The sequence below is a fragment of the Rhyacophila brunnea genome, unplaced genomic scaffold (assembly GCF_057557595.1).
Source record: "Rhyacophila brunnea isolate RB1 unplaced genomic scaffold, BYU_Rbru_1.0 scaffold_3, whole genome shotgun sequence".
In the NCBI taxonomy this organism is placed as follows: Eukaryota; Metazoa; Arthropoda; class Insecta; order Trichoptera; family Rhyacophilidae; genus Rhyacophila; species Rhyacophila brunnea.
The window spans coordinates 33,311,658-33,333,195 of record NW_028232965.1 but is presented as its reverse complement, the minus strand read 5'-3'; the positions used below and the strand labels follow the sequence as shown (position 1 = coordinate 33,333,195).

General features: G+C 33.4%; 1 protein-coding gene across 2 annotated transcripts; it reads right to left on the bottom strand.

Moving 5' to 3' along the window:
• Positions 1-1,575: 1,575 nt before the first annotated feature.
• LOC147068238 (proteasome-associated protein ECM29 homolog) lies at positions 1,576-20,852 on the bottom strand. 2 transcript variants are annotated; one of them, XM_085952876.1, is made up of 34 exons: positions 20,790-20,852; positions 20,179-20,297; positions 19,455-19,583; positions 19,092-19,210; positions 18,826-18,957; positions 17,896-18,013; positions 17,628-17,767; positions 16,624-16,810; positions 15,938-16,023; positions 15,734-15,846; positions 15,422-15,586; positions 14,568-14,739; positions 14,339-14,455; positions 13,931-14,222; positions 13,673-13,847; positions 13,197-13,580; positions 12,353-12,705; positions 11,565-11,786; positions 11,311-11,425; positions 11,016-11,199; positions 10,628-10,746; positions 10,366-10,535; positions 10,146-10,252; positions 9,869-9,998; positions 9,142-9,263; positions 8,319-8,541; positions 7,986-8,240; positions 7,531-7,720; positions 7,143-7,440; positions 6,853-7,045; positions 5,631-5,775; positions 5,019-5,273; positions 3,327-3,398; positions 1,576-2,020 (listed from the first exon to the last, which is right to left on the bottom strand). In XM_085952876.1, exons 1-34 carry the CDS (start codon positions 20,836-20,838, stop codon positions 1,893-1,895), a joined length of 5,778 nt encoding a protein of 1,925 aa, XP_085809002.1. In that variant the 5' UTR covers positions 20,839-20,852; the 3' UTR covers positions 1,576-1,892. The 2 variants fall into 2 exon arrangements, with proteins under 2 accessions (XP_085809002.1, XP_085809003.1); XM_085952877.1 differs by having other exon boundaries at positions 14,568-14,736; positions 20,790-20,848.
• Positions 20,853-21,538: the final 686 nt, after the last annotated feature.

Sequence of the window (21,538 nt, the reverse complement as noted above, 5' to 3'; positions counted from 1 at the left end):
ACTGCATACTTAACTCATTTTAGGCCAAAAGTGGAGTTACAAGTTCCGCGCATTTAGGCGACGATATAACAAATGCATTATTTTCAAAATAACGGTATTGTAAAAAAAATGAAAGTATATAATACTTGATGATTTCACTTAAAAATTGTTTTATTTTTTAAATATTAAATATTTATATATAAGTATATGTATTTCGTTTAAAATTTAATTAATAAATAGATTCCACAAATATTAATGTTTCATTTTTCCCCTGGCCGTTCTGTTTTGTCGTGTTCTGTTTTGTCCTGTCACCAGATTAAATAGGGTACTTTATCCAGAAAAAGTTGTGTATTGACATACAACAAACGTCTTTTAAAAATTGCTCTTATTTACAATGTAGGTAGAGTTAATGTCTGTATTTTTATAATCAACATCTGGCTTTAGGCCATGGGTGGCCAACCCGCGGGCCAGATGCGGCCCACTGGGTGTCAACTTGTGACCCGTGGAGCAGTGAGAAAATAAGTATAATATTAAATGCTGCCTCTAGATGTGCTAATTTCGCAAGTTTAGATTCGATATTGGCTCAAGATTTTAAAAAGAATGGTGTGGTTTTTGCTGCATTTGCAACGCCATTCTCCGTAGACGTGAATTTATTACCGGGAAATTTACAAATGTAACATTATGAAATATGTTGCGATGAACAGTTAAAGGAGAAATTCCATCAGGTATGTTTGGAAGAGTTTTACATAACATATTTGGACAAGGAGAAATATCCTGCATTTTACAAACATGCTCTAATAATGACTTCGCTATTTAGAAACACTTACACGTGTGAACAGCTTTTTAGTCGGATGAAGCATATCAAATCCCGAATCACTGATGTGCATTTGGAAAACTGTTTGCGTGTAGGATCAACCTCACTCGGTATCGATATTGATGCACTTAATTCTGCCACACAAAATCAAACTTATCACTAAAATTTATTATTTTTATATTACCATTTTGTTTAATTTTTATTATTTAAAAAAAGTCTAATCTAATAAATATGTTTGATTTTCATTTTTGCTTTATTTTATTAATATATAATATATATTTCTTTTTTGTTTTGTATAATAAAGAAAATTGAATGTGCGGCCCGGTAGGAAATCTCATTCTTAGAATCTGGCCCGGCTGCTGAAAAGGTTGGCCACCCATGCTTTAGGCAAAATAAAATCATAAAGACGTAAGTACACAAAGAAATGGAGTTTCCAAACTGACCATAATTATAATAATGCTGGTAGAGCTTATTTTTCTATCACTTTCATCTGTTTATCATGAAAGAATAAATATTGTAGGAGTGGACCCTGGCAGACTAAATATCCGGGTGGAGTATGTTGTAATTTTATTATTCACACACTTCATCCATTTAATATGTAAATGATCAGTAATATAAAGCCTTGTAAAATAAATGATAAAAGGAAAATCTAATCTGTCCTAGTTGGTTAAACCGATGAGTTTTGAGCTTGAGGCTAATAACAAAATGCATGGCTTGCATGCAATGTTTTTCCAGTCTGGAGTGCATATTGAAAACATGTTCAATGAAAAAATAAAACAAAATGAGTTAAATAGTTCTTTAATACACATGTAATATTTTTAATTTATATGGAACATCATATCAATTCATAATGTAAATGCACTCTTTGTCCACTCGAAAGGTGTAGTATCCATGTTGTTATTTTCAATCTTGACCATATTGAAACTTAGTTATAATAATACTTATTCTATCATCGGTAAGTGTACAAAATTTCGAATCATTGATGGTTAAAGAGTATTTAGTTTTCATTAAAAAAATAAAATTGAAACGATAACACCGTTGTAATGTAATGTGCATCAATTGAGCAATGTCCAATGCGTACGAGTACCGTCCATTACTACTAAGACTTGTCTTGAAACATGGTTTTGATGTGGACAAGTCTGGATCTTATTTCTGGTGCCCCGTCCTTGCTCAGCTCATCCTCATATTTAAGGTAGAGGGCCTTCAACAACTCAAACTGTGGATAACCTAAAATATAAATAATAAAATTGTTATGGCCATCTGGACTATGTATCACATTCATTCAACTTAAAAGTGAATTACAATCAACAGATGGATTGTTCTATTTTTTTTTTATTCATAACTTAATCTATTATGCTATATAATATGTACCTATATCATATTATTATGAAAAATGGAAATCAGCTGTCCATTATTCTTGAAAAAAATTGAAGTCCTTTTGAAGAACATGTTAACTATCTAAATACGACTATGAGGGGATTTTCAATTATGATGAAATACTCGAAATAATTTTTAATCCAGTCAATTCCATAGATTATTAAATGTGCAGATGTCACCAAGATAAACCCTGAAGCTTGAATTTGTTCTGAATAATGTCAATTGTAATAATAATTACGACATTAAATGAATAACCGATTCAACTTCTGTATGCATTCATTGTATAGGATGCAGTACACTGATTTTATAATAAAATACATATGTAGTTATTCATGGGTCTGTCATTATGTGTAGATAAACAGCTAATAAAACTACTCTTCGACATTATTGGGAAAATCGTTTATAACTACTGAAAGATGAACATGAGGCCATTGCAAATTCAGAAATGCCAACACAGCAATATAATATCTCTGCAGTTTACCAATTTAACCATACTGAATTTGATATGTAAATGAGTTTTTTTTTTTTTTTTTTTCCGACCATGTCCGATCCTGATAGGATCATATGGGCCTCCACAGAGTGGAGGTTTGTAATGACAGATTTTGTTTTTTTTTTTACGAGAAATGGATGTCAGTCACTTGCTCAACCTATTAGGTCCATACCCTGACACACAAATTGAAAAACAATATGTGTACTTGCCAGACCCAGAATTCGAACCTGGGATCCACGGCTTTATAGTCCAACGCTTATGCCGCGCGGTCACCGTGTTTAAAATAATGATATAATAAGTTTAAAATCTCATAATGTGAATATGTAGTCCTTTTACTTGTAGGTATTTCAAATTGATTGCGATAAAAGGAGTATTACTACCGTGCCATAACTAGAATGAAACATCAATTTCGAGGTATTCTTATGCTTGAGAGCGGCCCTGCAAATTGGCAAATCAATCTTGTAGTAGAACTGTGAAGTTATCTTCAAATAAACCTCCAATGCAAACTTACTTGTAGCTAACATAATCATATTACCGGAGGTCCTTTTTTACCATCACTTTCAAATGTTTAGGCCTCATCTCGATAAGATGTTTTCTTTAACATCTTTGGAATAGTCCTATGATCCATATAGCATCGGTTTCATATTGAAAAAAGTCAACACATACCTTTCAAGTTTTTTCCCAGCGTATTCATAATGTTGAGCGCCTCCTTACGTAATCGTGTATATTTTCCAATACCTAAAATATGAGATGAGACAAAGATGAAGGCATATTTGTGAGATTTTTAATATGAATCAGTTAATTATTGTATAAAATTGCATGTTTCGTATTGTTGTCAGATGCACCTCCAATGACAGATTATTTCTCTAGTTAAACCATGCTGCATTAATACGAATACAGTTCAAGATCAAGTGAAGGTCATTCTAATTATATTGTAGTTTCAGCAGAACCAAATAAAGTTGAAAATAAATTACAATTTTGACGACCACCGCCAAATTGATTAGAGAATTGTTAATTACCTCAGATTATTTACACTTTTCTTTATGATTGTATTATAGCATCTGTACACATGCATGGATTTACTAGAGTGTATTTTAAACTATGGTAATAACTGTTTACATGTAAAAGTGCTAACTGTCTCGCCAATCTCACTCTTCAAGAGTAAGCGAGATGCGATATCATTTTATAGTACTATTTGACAGGTAGTGAAAATCGGTTAACCTCAAAATAAGTCTGAGCGGTATAATTCGTTTTTTACCAGCAGGTTCACCACTATCGTTCTACTGCGCAGGCGCAGATATCGAATGAACCAACTGTCATGTGAAAATTCAGAATCTTCAGAACTTTTTTGATTCATGTATGCAATCTTGCAACTTGCACGATAATACATGTTTACACGTGCATTACACTTGTTATGGCCACGATAATACCTAGCGATGGTGCCCATAGAACGCGTCGAGCGGGCGAAGTCGGCGTATTAAGTGTTTATTCATAACCATAATCACACGTCTCTCGCCGCGCATTACCCTTCACCTATGTAATAAGCGGCCCAAGCAGCACAAAACAATTATTTTTACAGTGTCTCTCATAACAAAGCAATAAAAATATTATATTATTTCGGGCTTGTAATAAATATTTACGACGACATTATTCAACCAGCGAAATATAGGACACGGAACAAAGAGTTCCCTGTTATTAAATAATTGCTTTTCGCCCGTCGATCGACGACGCCTCGAGCAGCGTAATTTTGGTAGCCGTGTTCAATGAATGGACTTCTTTGTATTTTCATTAAATCGTATCGCCGAGAAGCGAAAAACGGTGACTCATGCGGCAAGCGGGGCGCAAGGCATCGTCAAGTCCAGTGGGCGCTGGCGTATTTGATTACGTTGTATTTTTGATGATTTACGCGCCACTTGTAGAAATATTGCGCGAGCGCCGCACTCGCTGCGTCAATGGGCTTTATGCCCTACGGTCAGCAAATCCATGCACGTGTAAACAGGGTATAATAATAAGTATTTCATAAAATTGATAATACTAACGGCACATCAAGTACATGTAATTAATTGTATCGTTTTAATGTCAATTAGAAGTTTTGACATAGGTACAAATATGGATTTGACCATTCATAAATTACTTTAATTTCCAATAAATAAACATCTAATCCACAAAATAAGTGTTAAGAACCAATTCGATAATGGAGCAGTATGAAGTTCCAAAAATAATTTACCATTCCAAGCATTGTGAGGTCAACAATGATCGATCATGGTTGGCATTTGTCGCTGGTATTATGAACAACAATGTATCGTTGTTTAGCATTCAAAGGGTTTCAGTGATCAGGTAGGATTGGATATTACTTACTAAAAGTGTAATCCAGCACACTAATGATGTGGGTCATGATAATATCAATTTCAGGATCTTTGGCTGTATTTGTATCCACATCCATCTTTTCAGTGGTAGATTCTGACGATATATTGCTGTTTCCAGGTGAGCCATTTAAAATTATAGATTTTTCAACATAAAGCATCACCGCAGTAAGAATGGCTACTTGCACAGATCTGGTGTTGGTTGAAATGCACTCTGAACAATGTGAAGCATACAGACGTTGGTATTTTTCTGAAAGAGTTACAGGACATGAAAAACTTGCGCCATATTGGGTTAAAATCATTTATAAATATTACATTAAACACTTAAATGTATTCTCCGGTTCATTTAAATTTAAGAAATTTAAGATGTGGTATGACAAAGTGATAACCGAGTGTGGTAACATGTTGGGTTAAGTCGTGGGTCCATGGTCTGACAAATTCACATATTGTATTAGACACAGTATGAACCTAATAGGTTGAGCAAGTGGGTAACATCCATTTCTCGTAAAAACAGAAAATCTGTTAATACAGCCTCCATTCTGTGGAGTTCCAAATGATTCTCTTAGGATCGAACATGGCGATGATGTGTGTATGAAAAAAAGATTACCTTGCGTCTCAGGATTATCTGGCCACGCCTTTCCCATAGTTTCATAGGCAACCTCTTTGAGTTGTAAAAGCTGTTCTTTCTTTTTCAAAGATGCTTCATTTGAATTCTCATCATCATCGGAATCCTTCCCAATACTACTCACATCCTAAAAATTGAATATTCAATGAAATATCACAACATGCAATAATTATAAGTAATTAAAAGTTTCTGTTGGTCCATAAGACCAGTGCTCCGCAACCGGTGTGCCGCGAGACGATGCTAGGTGTGCCGCGGTGCAGTAGCCAAATTTGCATACATGGCTGGTAATATATTTGCGCACCTGCATGAACTTAATAAAACAATGCAAGGTCAGAATGAAAATATATTAACGTGCTCTGATAAATTAGAAGGATTCAAAAATAAACTCGAACTTTGGCAGAAGGAGTTAAGACATGGATCTCTACAAATGTACCAAAGGACCTACCAGACCACCATTGTAAACAAGCAATTCATTTAACATTTAACTTTGCTGCAAAAAAAATTTCATCATTACTTTCATACAATCAATGCGACTGGATACAAAACCCTTTTGCAACCAATGCCAAAAATTCTATAGAAGCGCTTTTCCTATAAATTCGAAAGGAATTTATTGAATTGATAAACGACGGGACGCTAAAACTGAACTTCGCCGATGTTCAATTGGCTATTTTCTGGATTTCGGTTATTAAAAAATATCCTCGGATTTCCGACAAGGTTATCGCAGTTCAGTTCCCATTTTTGAATAAAAAAAGACGCCTGCAGCGCTATTTTACTATGCTAGTATTAATATTTTAAAACATGTGATTGCAGGATACAATTTATTATTATTGTGTCAATACTCGACAAATATTTATTCCTAACCCGACAACTAACCATAATTATTATATTAATATAATATAACCATACAAAAAATCGCTAAACATACAATCAATACCATTAATTTTACCTCGAACACTATTTGAAAAACGCTATTTTAGAGTATCACACTGTCTTTAACCTTAGTGATAGGTAGGGGAGGGCGTCAAAAATCCTGGCCTGGGGTCCCACTTCAGGATATGGGGTCCATGTTTTGGTATATAAATTGTTTATCATGTGGTGTGCCGTGGAATTCTGGAAAGACCTTTGGTGTGCCGTGGGTGAGAAAAGGTTGCGGAGCACTGCATAAGACTATCGAATAAGATAAAAAAATATATATAAAAAATACCTTAACCAGGGTGTCGTGTAATATGTTGTACACTTGCTCAAAGCGATCACGTTTCAAAACGACTAGAATTTCACCCAATGCAGCCAAGCAATGTTTTTTGTATGTGGGTTCCTGCTTTCCACACTCTCTCATCACACTGTCGATCACAAGTTCAGACAATTCTGGCGACAGGCAATTGTCTTCTTCCGTACATCTACAAAAAAAAATGATTAGTATTCTATAACCGATCTAGATAATGTAATAAATACCTAACTAAGTTATTGGTACATATAAAAGTATAGAATACTAACTTGCACAGATTGGCCAGAGCTTTCAACAGCCTTTCCTTCCCGTCCCAAGTTCTGCCTTTCAACGTATCCAGTAACATCTGTACTAATTCCTGCCTCTGTTGACCGAGACCAGTTTTCATTTCGTGTGCAACGGTAGCTATTGAGTTGGCCGCTTGAGTTTTCATGGTCCAACTGGGGGAATTGATGGTCTCCTTGAGACAATCGCAAATTTGCACAAGGTGAGTTCTTATACCTTGTTCTTTACCAGGACTAATATCAGACCATACTTCCTCAAAGAGTTCAGTAGTCGCTGTCGTCTCTGTAACAATAGTAAATAAAAAGTTTCAAGACCATTTAAAAATTAATGAATAAAAGTAAATGAAATCAAATCGTATTTGTATTTTTTTACCTGGTGTTTTCTCTGCATGCATTGCGAAAAATAGCATTGGCATTACAACATTTGATTTTTCTTTGAGCAGCTCTGCATGTTTGTTCGCTATAGCTTGTAAGGTGAGAGCAATCGCTGACCTCACAGATTCATCATCTCGTTCTTTGTACCAAACGTTTAACTTTGCCAGCAATTTGTCAATAGATGAATCCTATAATAAACATTAGATATATAATTAAATGTGTTGAATATCTCATAGTTACTTTTTTAGTTGGTAAATTGATATTAATCTATTAATTACTTTTCTTTATGTGATAGTTTTTGTCCCAAAGAACAAGAACCCGATCTCATTTTTTCTTCTAGAATAGGTTTAAGGTTGTAAAATTGATATGACTGTCACACATTGTACTGCAATAAGTTAATTTTGTTAGAAGTGAGAACATACGGTTACAAATTAGAAATAAATAAATAGTAACCTTTGCACAGCCGACGATGTTACCCAGGGCATCTGCACAATTTTTCCTAACCGCAGCATTTCTATCCAACAAACTGTTCAAAAGAGAAGACATGATCTTTCCCGATAGTGGCATCATCTCTTTGCCCAGCTGATGTGTGAGCAGAATAAACAGGTGAGTGCAGGCTACTTTGGTGCCCAATTGAGGTGACTTCATCAATTCCAGGACTTGCGGCAGCATTGCATCAAAGGTGCTGATGTCAATGTATTGTACACACTGAAACAGTTCATAGCGTGTTATATTGAATATATCAAAATGATTCAAATAACTAATTGTAAAATCACTGAACATTACCTTTGCCATGGTTTCCGTTGTATAGTGAGACTTAGCAGCTTGTGCTCGAACACTGTCGACGACCTCTTGAGATTGCTGCCGCCCTGACAGCATGGAGCTAAGGTGAGAAAGCTTTGACGATTCCAGTTCCCCAGTTGCTTGAATAAGGGCTGGAATAAGTTGAGGCAGGAACGGTTTCAGCGATGCTCCAGCTGATACCACCAGTTTTGACACAGTTTGGAGACTGAAATGAAACAATAACAATTATATTTTTAATATAAAACTTTTGACAAATATGTATTAAATAGTAGTTTTCCAAAATTCTCATACCAGACACCAGTAGTATCAGCGGGACACAGGGGCTGGTCCCATAACATAATTAACAATTTCATCACATTTACTGCACATCACTCAGAAGGAATATCAAAAAATTTAGATTTTCAAATAAATTTACTCACTAATGCTGGTTGAATGAATTTGCCCATAGCAGTGACATGTCATGAATTATAATATACCTGTACATTTGGGGCCAGATTGCCTGCCCACGAAAAAAACATGTTATTGTTTCGCAGTGTGCTATTAAAATTTAGTGATTTAATGCTTAGATTTGTATGCTTTTTTTGCCTGTATGTAGGTATACAATACAATATGCAATGATGAATTCAGTAAATGATAATCTATTATAGGACTCATCTGTACAAAGATTTTTCTAGATGTAATATTTTGTACATACATATTTTACGATTAATTCATATTTTAACTTTGGTCTGTTTATGTGATCACAAGTTACCATTGCATGGCATTATTATGCCATTGGAAGGAATATTAATTTGATGACACGCACCTAATTTGTCGGACTTCTAATACTGTGTTTGTAATGCCGGTATTCAAGAGAACTGGCAGTATCGCAGCAACAATTTCTTTTCCTGATTTTCCTTGGCTGACATCTGTAGCTCGTACACATAACTGTGGAAATGAAATTACGTTAACAAGCAGTGCCACAATTTGTTTATACAGAGTATTCTTGTAGAAGCCAACAATGTCAATACAGTAAAACCTCGTCAATACGAATTCCATGGGACCGAAAATCGAAAAAAAATTCTAATTAAGAAATATGTAATGTATTGGGAAAATATTAAAATTTTGAATTTTTTTTTTGATTTTCATTATTTTCGTTTCCGGTCATAGATCTGCCTACAAAATTTCCGATACAATTCTTTCAAATTAAAATCTGTGCAAAAACCTAGACAAGTATGTCAATAGTCAATGACTGGCTCATGAAATAGTGTACTTTATTACGATTTATTGAATATTTTTATATGCCAGGACTCTGAAATCATTTCGAATTAATTTAATTAATTTTTATATGAAAATAATGTTCAACAGCCTTTTTTTCATGAAAATTTCGAATTACGGCGAATTTCGAATTATCAGTGTTCTTACTAACGAGGTTTTACTGTATTGTACATGCAATGTGGGATAATACTGACATTAGGTTGCCATTTTATTTCAAACATCTGCCACTTTTAAATTCGTGTAATGTAAAGATGTTTAATAAAATATCAATTTACTTTTGACAAAATTGCTGTTGTGTTCCCTGCAGCAGTTCTTGTTCCTTCGTGAACGTCGTCCATTACCCTGAACAGCTGTGACCATATCTCTTCCAAACGTGACAAAGAGTCATGTAAACTTCGAGAAACCCTGAAAATAGTAAGCATGAGAATATTTATGAAAGTATTGATATTTGTCACTAGAAATCACCAAGATCAAATAAACATGATTTTTTTTTATTACACAATGCATTATTGTATGTTTTATAATTTTGATTTGAAAATAAATAGTGTGTACCTTAGTAGGTCGGAAAGTGCAAGACAGCAAGATATTCTGATTCTCCATTGATTGGCGGTCAAATTGGTAATGATGTCATTCAAAATCTCCGTGTGATACTTCTCAACCTGAAACAGAATTGTTCTCATATTATAATACCGGCCAACTGTAAACAAACTCGTGAAATACATCACAAAATATAAATATGATTTTATAAATGTAGCATTAATAGTATACAGACTGTTTTTTGTGTTTCAGGAACCAATGCATGCCAAATACTAGACATAGAATTTTGTATTTTTGGTGTAGGATCAAAACGATAGCGATAGAGTCTGGGAACAATTTTAGGTAAGTGCTCCGACAGCTGGCTACCAGCTTGTTGAGCAATGGAATGAAAACCAAATGCTGCACCTGAAAAATATAAAACCCATCATTATCACTGTAGAATAAACAATACATAGTAATTTTAAATTATTATGTAATAACCTTTCTAATGTACAAACCTTTTTTGGAATTCCACATAGAATTGTGATTGGCAAGGTGCATGAACTTATAGATGAGATCAGGTTGATTTAAATCAGAAGCGAATGAACACAGTTCCTTGTAAGTTGACAGATTTCCACTGAAACAAAACGTTTATTATACATACTTTTAATAACATCGGCAATATGGCCGTTACAAATTCATACACGTTATAAATTGTTTTATAACGTGTATGATTATTCTTTTACTTATTAGTTATACTTTTTTTTAACATGTATACCTATCAATGTGTTAAATTTAGTGAATTTGATAGGTGGATCGCGACTAATATCTTACATAAAAAATCAATTGCAATAACGCACAAGTTGGCTACCCCTGCTATATACGACATATTATTATCTTCCTTACCCAGTGGGAGTTTTCCCAAGTTGTCCTTCTTCAAATACTTTAGTATCCAAAGTAACCTGAGTGACTTGTCTTTTACCTCCTGCCAACTGTTCGACTAACTTGTCCACAAGTTCCTTCTTATCAGTCTCGGTGGAACACTGATAGACTAAGCTAAGTCCTTTGCTGGCCACGTCTTGGACAATATCTGAAATATAAATTAATTTACAACATTGTATAGTCAAGTTCATGTAACTCATGACAGAATATATGCATCTAGTAATTATTGCGCAATTATGTAAAATGGCATCATGCTTACCATTATTTTCTGATAAAAATTCCATGAAGGCATCCTGTAATATCGACAGCCTTGTTTTAATGGGGGTACGTTTTGGACAATTTTTTAGAAGTGCCAACAACCAAATGCAACATGCCTGAAAATTAAAAATTAAACGTCTAAATTTATGTATATACACACAAATGACTATATTATAGTAATTTATTCATATATAGAAAATCATTACAGATGTATTTAATAAAAAGTCACTTGGTAAAAGTATGTGGATAATTTACCTGTCTAGAGTTAGGGTGCGTAACGCTGACAAATCCTAATAACTCTGTCAGCAGCCATTCAAAGAGTATGTCATTTTCAATGAGCGCCTGTTTGTCCTTAACAGAATTCGTAGAATCTGGCAAATCTTCTGACCATGAATCACGATTATCCAAAGAGTTTATGCCATCTACACACAACACAAATGATTCGCCAATTTGTAAATGGATCTCGACATCCTTTGTCTGGAAGAAATAAATTATTAGTTGAGAAATAAATTACAAATGTCAATGCTTATGTTGAAATTTCATTAATATCGGACAGATTATAGTGATTACTTAAATTAAAATACAATTCATTTTAAGGGTACCAACCTACAAACAATCAAGTATTTGAAACATTTTTTTTGTTCAAAACATGATATTCGCAATCTGGTTTACAAACTATGACAGTAAAACCAGGGAAAAATGTCAAGACTTATATGTTAATCTAAGGCAAACTTACTTATCAAAAAAAAAAATGTGTATCTATTCAAATAAATTAATAGCAAGCAGGATTGATTTAGTCCGCTTTAATAGGACATTTTCAACAGATTATAGTGACACCAGAGAAAATGTATTGTCCACATATCCCATTTCTATAGGAATTAGGCGGAGATAATTTGTATATCGTCTGTGATCCGTGTGACAGTGTTTACATCTATCCTGTTGTATCATGTTGTCTTGCACGGGCCCCCTCCTAGTCTTTCTCATTGCCCTGCTGAATGACCAAATCATATTTACAATGTACATATTACATTAATAGTACATACCTCTTTGGCCATATCCAAAAAGCCTTTGACAATATCCTTCGAAAATGGAAAATTTTCTCCAATGCAAATGACACCCAGACATACTGTAGTCCTTTCCTTGATCTTTGATGTATATTTGGCATTTTTCAAAATCTCAAAGAGTTTATTCACAATACTAAGTTTAGTAACAACTTTAACAGAATCATCGTCTGTATTTTTTGCCGTATCTATAACTGGTGATTTTTCTCCTAGCGCGCTGGAAATTTCTTTCTCTGTTCTATTTGGCAATGGCAACGCATAGCATTTTGACAGCAGCGCAAGATTTGCACATGCCGAATTCACAAGTAAATTTTGCGAACTGGACAAGCACTCCACTGTAAAATATTTAAAAAAATCATATATGCTATAGGTTTAATATTTATAGAATCATAAAAGTCTCATACATATATCAAGGATGTTGAAGAAACCATTCTGCCAGATGCAGTGTTCTGCTGTTTCCCAATCAAAAGTTTGAGTGCCATTTTTGTTATGCAAGCCCAATAAATTGCTCCCTTATCTCCTAACAGTTGAAATGAAAATTTAGTAGGCCTTAAGTCTTAGCATTAGTTGATACTTGGGATGGTAGGAAATAGGTAGGTATAATTGGAAAAGCTCTGGTCCAGCATCTGATAAATGTGAATTTAAACTCTATTTGGTCTGATATATTTTCAAAGATCTTTGTATCGTTGTGTTTCAAAATAAATGACAAAATGTTATATTCTAAAATCACATATAGGTACATACTAAATTCCGTGATAAATAAAAAATAATTTAATTTCGATTTTAATGAATCGGTTCTACCTGGTAAAACATATTATACACTTACCTAAAAATAATACTCCATCTTTGTAGGGTTTCCATTCATCAAGTTTGAAGTTATTACCACCCAATAAGGTAGGATCTTTCTTCCACAATGTAATAGATCGTTCCAACAGATTAGAATAAGCAGCAATGTGACCGCACTGCGATTCCAAGCTTTTGATTGTCTTGCTTTTATCAATCAATTCCAAAATGTCACTTTCGATTTCCTTCTTATCAGAAGTGTGCGCTTTCACAATGGCATACAGCAAGGCTGCCGTGTCACGAACCTCTTCACGCATGCTGTTTGTGAAATGAGTTTTGTAAAATGGCAGCTGATCGACGAATTGTGACGACATCTTTTGGGGAGTGCAGCCGATAACATCGAGCAGACACGTGAACGGAACAATATCTACAAAAGAATGAAATAATTGTAATAAAAAAAAGTTAAATAGTAAGCTTCGTAGTAACATGTAAAAATATATTTTGTAATAATATCCAAACCTGGACAAGCTGAAAGAAGTAATTTGACTATTTTCAAATAGTGCTGTAGAGCTTCAGAGTTAAGAAGATTAACAGTTAAATATCTGGCAAGAAGAGGTGATGAAGCACTCGGGTGAGGTGAACCATCTTTAATTCCAGCGCTTCGATTTAAGCATGTTCGCAAATATCTCAGCATCTAAAATTTTGAAAATGCAACAGAAATAAAAATAATATACAACACTCGCAATCATCCTGATGAAAATGTGGGCTATTCTTTACCTCATAGAAGGTAGAAGGGGGAAAAGCCAAAACTTGATTTCCAAAAACATATCTATGTTTCAAATTGCTGCTGCCTTGTCGTTTGGCAATCATACTCCACAGATAGTTGACCATGTTTTCAAAATGTGGCACTCCAATGGAATCAGCCGCTTCATCACCAGAATCGGCCGCTTTCTTCTCATCTGTTTTGACCTCATCATTAGCATTCGCATTTTGTACCACATCTTCTATTTCACTTTGGCGTGCCGTGCCGTAAAGTGACTTTAAAGCCTCTATCTTAACTTCGTCTTTACTGAAAAAAAACAATACCATTTGGTTAGTTTTAATTATGTATTATGCAGTTAACTAATAATCGTAAATATTGTGTTGTAGTTTTTATTTCACATTGATTTTCATTTTTTTACTTACTTGTCCCCACTTGCCAACAGCAGCAAATACTTGGAAGCTACGTGATCTTTGGGAAACAAAACAGATGCGTATCGGGTGGCCACGAATCTTACCATGTGGTCTTCACTGTCCATATGCCTGAAATAAAGACATTATTTAAAACCCAGCAATAAAACTATGTTTCCAAATAACTAATAATAATTAATAACTCTTTGGTATGAAAATGTATATTTTATATTCATGTACATACTTATCCAATAGAGCAACAATAAGAGTTGTATGACTTTCATCCAATCCTCCTTGATTTTTAGTTTCTTCAGCCTTTGCAGATGGAATGTCTACGTCCATCTTTTCAGAGCTGCCAGATCTGCTCGCAATCGGTGAAGTTTGAGGACATACTTCCATCGGTTCCGCTTTTTCTGCTATATGAATAAAAATAATCAATATTCTTACTTCGAAATATGTAGTGCCAACCATAAGGTTTGAATTTATGTCAATGCCGTTAATAGAAATGCTCATATATGCAAAAAATGTTGGGTCCACTGTCAGTTTCAACTACAGTAAAACCTCATTAATACAAATTCCATGGGACCGAAAATCGAAAAAGAATTCGAATTATGAAATGTATGGGAGAAAAATATTTAAATTTTGAAAAAAAATTTTTTTTTTGATTTTCATTAATTTTGTTTCCAATCATAGATGTGCCTACCGAATTGGGTCATAAAATGTAAGGATTATTTTTATTACCTTTATAAAATAAGTAATTTTTGATGTTTTAAGAAAAGTCTGTCACAATTTTCAATGACTGGCTCATGAAATAATGTACTTTATTACGATTTATTGAATATTTTTATACACCAGGACTCTGAAATTATTTCGAATTACGAAATTCGAATTAAAGGTATGGTTTTATAAGAAAATAATGTTCAAGGAACTTTTTATTCAGGAAAATTTTGAATTACGGCGATTTTTGAATTATCAGTGTTCTTACTAACGAGGTTTTACTGTAACATGAAGATAGTTACGCAATAGCAATAGGAGACCTCATTCGCTGCAAATTGCTTCATACCAATGAATGGCACTGATTATATTGTTAATTTGCACCTGAATCGGGCTGCTTGGTGATTTTGAATGAGTCTGCCATTGCCAACAAAGCTTCCCTTATGGCCATTCGGAGATCCTGAGATCCTTCCGGCATTTTATTGAAGAGTTCTTCCAAAGTGGTGAATTGTTTGTTGATGCAAGTCGGAGCTTTGGCTGCCAATCGGCCTACAAAACAAACATAAAGATATACAATACAATTATTATATTCTCACTATAAAATATGTAGATATGGATAATTTAAATATTTTGTCCTTTACTTATCAATCAATATGCTTCATATATCTAAATATTCAAGTAAAGTGGCATGCTTACCGATGCAAGAAAATGCCTGAGGATGATGAGCCCATTCTTCCTCAATCTTCGTCAGTTTCAACAGACCCCCCAATAGAACCGGTGCAATGCGTCTTAGCTGAGTTAAATCACCACTAAAATATAGATATATGTACTCAGGTTAAATATTTCACAAGATTGTTTTGACAAAAATAATAGATTACGTTTGTAATATTTTATACAAACCTCTGAATAATGTTAATCGTGAAATTCAATGCCAAAGTTTTCAGTCTTGGATTGGTGTTTGTTGCAAATAACGATGCAAAGACAACCTGTCAAGAAAAAAATTAATTAGATTACATGTTATTACAATTCACACATATTCCCTGCATTAACATACTTATATGGCGTTCCTGCAAGGGTTGCTAGTTTTTATAAAATATGATTTTATAAAATAAATATTTAAATATGAAGGGACCTAAGAAGATTAGATTAAATATTTCAATCTGTTAAAACAAGTTAGGTTAGGTTTTATTAAAATTTTGTGACAAATTGCATTTCCTTTGTTATTACTCGGGTCAAAAAAAAAAGGAAAAAACGTCAACTTTTTAATGTGAGAGATGGAATTCTGGATCTCAGCTGTGGAGATAACACTTATGGATTTTCGTAAAGAATCAGAACTCAAACTTTTTGTATACGAATTCGCGCCGAGAAGAAAAATTGTCTGTGGAGGATACTTTATAAATTAATGTGGGTACTATGCTAAAATAAGGGGTTCCCCTGTATGTTGCAAGAAATAGAAAGGGGCTTGGTTACTAAGATTAATTAATCGTGTAGGGTAGCAGCTACAGTATTTTTTTTTCATTTTCCATGTGATATTATAAAGTAGGAAATGGTGAAAATAACATTGGATATCTATGGAAATTGTGTACCTGTATGCAGTGAGGGTAGATGATACCGTTGGCTGTGGCTCGATTGAGATATTGCAGGAGCTTCAATCGAATGCGGGTACAAGCGGGAGCTCGTTTCTGAGCTGCCACGGCATTACGAGGGTCCAGCGAACCCAAGAACAATGTATATAAGGGACCGCACACACTTGCAGACGACCAATCGACGGCGCTAAAATATCATTTAATCTTTATTTTAGGGTCGAGACAGCCCTAAAGTAGCCCTTTAGTATTAAAACACTTGATGGGATTTATGGAACACTATTATCATGGTTGATTCAATAGGTAGACAAAAAAAATATATTTTGTACATTGGTGCATTGAAACATGGCAGCTTGTTTATAACTGGTATCTTTTTCAGATGTTTTGATTTTTTGGTATTTACAATATACTAATTGAATTACATATTATTTATGATTGTTCATCTAAATATCTTGGCAATATCTGCACATATTATGCCAATTCTGTGCATAATTACGATTAAATTCCATAATATTGAGAAGCGATTCGATGATTCATCTTTTACCCGATCATTTCATAAAAGACAATCTTGCATTTTCACTCATCAAACTCCTCATAAATGTTACCCAACGATAGAGATAGGATATTGTAGGCTTACAGAATACAGTGATTAATTAACTGGCCAAATGGTCCCGAATGACAAATTTCAATTAGAATGGTTGGCTCAATCGAAGATAAACTGTAATTGTCATATTATGCCATTTAAAATTAAATACATGGATTCAGTAACTTCATGAATGCATAACAATAATAACAACCATTAAATTTATTGAATTGACTATTTTAGTGAATTTAAAATTGTGTTGAAATGCTTGTAGTGTTTGACAAATGCAAATGAAATGATTTAAAGCTAATTTAAATATTAGTTCATAAGTGCTATTTTTTTTCTTCATTTTCATGTATTAAGGGTGCCTGTGGTAGAGAAAGTTTTCTTCAACAACTTTTGTTCAATGGTATCTATTGATTACCTGACTATTCTTCCCAATCCAACATTAGCAATATTGGCAACACTGAATCTTGAATCTGCAGCGGCCACTATCAACGGCAACAATGTGTCGCTGTCGTCAACTGCATCGTTGGTCAGAAATTTCACAATCGACTGCTTTGTCTGGAATAAAAAAATACCTATCAAAAACAACTATTGGTAGTAATCACAAGATATTCCGGAAGAATATGGTAAACATTATAAAAATATGAATTCAATGAAATTGATTGCACTCAAAAAATAGATCAAACCTTTTCAAGCTGTTCTGCTGTCAAGTTATTCTTTTCTGTCAGCTTTTTGTAGGAATGCGGTGACATTCCGGGTGGAACAGGAAAGTCTGGACCGGATTCTTTATTCCCAGGTAAAGCTCTAATAAAAAATAGAATTACAAATAATTTGTACGTATTTAAGATGATAGCTCCAATTACCATAAAATAAAAATCCTGCATCTCATCAATAAAATTATAAGACGCATTTTAAGTACCAATAATAAAAAAAACTAATTATTATGAAAACTTTATTATAATAAACGAAGATGAATGCACAAAAATATAAAATGACGATCATTTTTCCAATGAAGAACATATTTCACTATTGTTAAATTATGTCTGTGGCTCTGATTCTACGCTCTTAATAAGTATTCGTTTCAATGCAGAATAATAGTGAACATTTTTGAAGGCATTTATAATGGCAATTAAACCACATTGATAGTGATTGTAAGACACCTTGAATGAAGAGACATCGAAATAGGAAAAAAACATGTATCTTATAATCAATGAAATATTATTGTATGTGTAAAATTGTCATGTAAATAAATTGAAAAAATAAGTGTTATGTACAATACAGAATACCTATATATTTACAAAAAAAAGGTTATAGAATAACAAAAATTTGTTAACAACCAACATCCATCTGGACATTATCAACATCCCAAAACTGGTAATAATATTAAAATAAATAATAAAAATTTCAATAGCCAAAAAATTTAGGTGTATGTTTCTTTGAGAGACTTTCAAATGAAGTGCTATTACGTTGATTGTCTGAAAAAAAACACTATAGACAATTTTCTGCCTATCAAAAACATAGCTGCACATGGATGCTGCGGTCCTATCAGAATATAATGGTATCATATTGATAATAACAACCACTGAATCAAGAATACATTTTCAAAATCTACTCACCCGTATGGTAGAAGCAGCAGATCTAGAGCAAGTCTGAGCAATATCTTTGCCTGATCAGGACGTTCTTTCAAGTTCAAAGACGGGGTTTTATTTCCCAGCTCTCCAAGCATGGGCATTATCAAGAGCAAAATACTGAAAACGTAACCATAATAAAATAAATATATTTTTAGACGAGTCATAAAACTTCCCTTCAATGCCATTTTAAAATTAATACAGCGTATTACAAATGTGATATTTATTATACAGTTCAATGATATAATGCTTACTCATCCTGATGACTTTGCGGCCTGGATGCGATGGATATCAAGAGTTTCGGAATCAACTCCACCTGCCGTTCGGTGGATAGTCGAGGAAATCCCATTGTGAGATAGATAAGAGTGAAATTCTGGAAAAGATAAGAATGATACATAGATCTTATTAAAACAATTTACAAGATAAAAATTTGCAAATTTATTTTAATTTTTGTATATCCAGTAGAAGACATAGAATATGTACTTGATCCAGACCATCTCTCATAAGTTAGTCAATATACAGTTTTTTGCGCTTTGCTTTTCAAAATAATACTTTACTTTACTTTAGGATAGTCATTATTAGATTTCAAATAGGTAATTGATAATGTGTATACTAACAATCACAAAAGAGGTGGCTTTTGGGTCTTGGTATTGGAGAAGAAGTGCATCAATAGGAAGCTGAACCTCAGAGCGACATCTCACTCTCTTGTTGATGTGCACAAGCAACTCCATCACCTTCGTTCTCACCTAAAACAGAATATACTGAGTACCTAATGGACAATGAAAGGTTATTACACAAGTAGGTACCTACCCATTGAGTTACAAGAAAAAAATTCCAGTGTTTTTTGAAAAAAATTATTTAAAAAAACCATTTCAAGGTTATTCAATCTTTTTAAACTTACGACTTCTAGATGGGTCAATTTTTATTCTTTGTTATGGGGATAAATTTATTCCTATACTATTGTAAAGGTACGTAGGCTGTGTTTGAATAGCTTGGAATAATATTATGGTAACAGGCAGTAAACGAAAATTTAGTTGCTCAACACTGGGTAGGGTAAAATAGTCTTTTAGAGCTCATGCAATTAGTCATGGTTGTATTTGTAAACAGAGGAGTGTTCAGTCACAGACCACCATTGATTTATCAGAAACATTATAAGTCATGTGGTCGAGACAAACAAATTTCACCATCACCCATCAAACCCGAAGATTGCCCAACACTCGCGTCTCGACAAAAAATCCTAGACACCATTAAATGTAGCTACTCTAAGTTACAATACTATTTTTGGTAGTTAAAAAAATTATAATAGCTACGCATGTATAGAGATATTCGATTCAAACTCACCTGTTCATGGGGGGAAGCGAGTTTTAATAAAACAGGAGGAAGAAATTTTCCAACACATGTTTCCAGCTGTTCGTCAGTGTCAGTATTTCCAAGGCGAAGAAAAACTCTCTCCAAGAGCACTGAAACAAATTATATGTACCCATTTATAGCATGTTCAATATTTCATTACGTAGATCACAGTTTTATGTAATATTTTATTATGCTTAAACATTCATTTATAATATTGGTATTTTTATACCGGCAATTTCAATTTAATCCATGTCAACAAAAGCATGATTCGACAAAAATACGAATTGCACAACAACAAGAGGTTATGTAAATGAACCGTACATACAATCAAAATATAATCATTAATATTTAAAATATGAAATAGTTATTGCAAAAATATACGATTGAATTTCCATACAAATATTTGTTCATAATACAATATACGCAAAACGTCACAGGAATGACAGATCAAAATACCCAACGTCATGATGGAGGCATACCTAAACGACGATTTTTCTGGATAAATTGAAGACAAGGCTACAAGAAATTGGTAAATATGGTTTGACAGTGAACGCGTCATTAGAGAAATATTATATTACACTTAAAAATTGGATAAAACTCACTTAAATCATTTCCCGGTTCCGTGACAGACGCACTATCGGGAGAAGCCATGTTGTTTTTAATTTGTGAGGAAAATAAAATGTGCCATGCTGTAAAAATATACATAAAATGACTGTGTAAAAAATAACTTAAAAATACCTAAATAATATTATAAAATATATATTACATTATTGTTATAGGAGTTGTATTACATTATTGTTATTGTTATAATAAAATAATTAATTAATTACAAAATTAATACAAACCGGGTTTGGAGCGAATCACGCTTCGCCTCACGACCTAAATAACTTCGGGAATTGCATTATAGACAAAAAGATGAGACATTAATAATTTCAATCAATTAATATTTAATTAAATAAACATACATAATACATTTAAAACGCAGGGATGTTATACAATAACTATAGAATTCCCGAGGAAAATATAGAACGACAAGTTTCTAAGAAAACTATTCAAGACATTGAAAAATGAATTCGAATTTCGCTTTTCATGTCAGAGACTTAGCAAGATATTTTCGGATCCGGGACAAGGGGTAAAAAATTCACCCCTAAGTAAGTAATAAAAAAAAATGTACTGTGTTCGATTACCATTGACTGATTTTAATAATAGCGATTAAATATCTAATAATAGATATAATATTGAAGTGTGTTGAAAACGTACGGCCCCCTACAAATGAATAAAAAAATCATTTTTTTTGTTAGTAAAGATATCACAATATTATGCTTGCTAACAAATGAAAAGCGGCAAATTT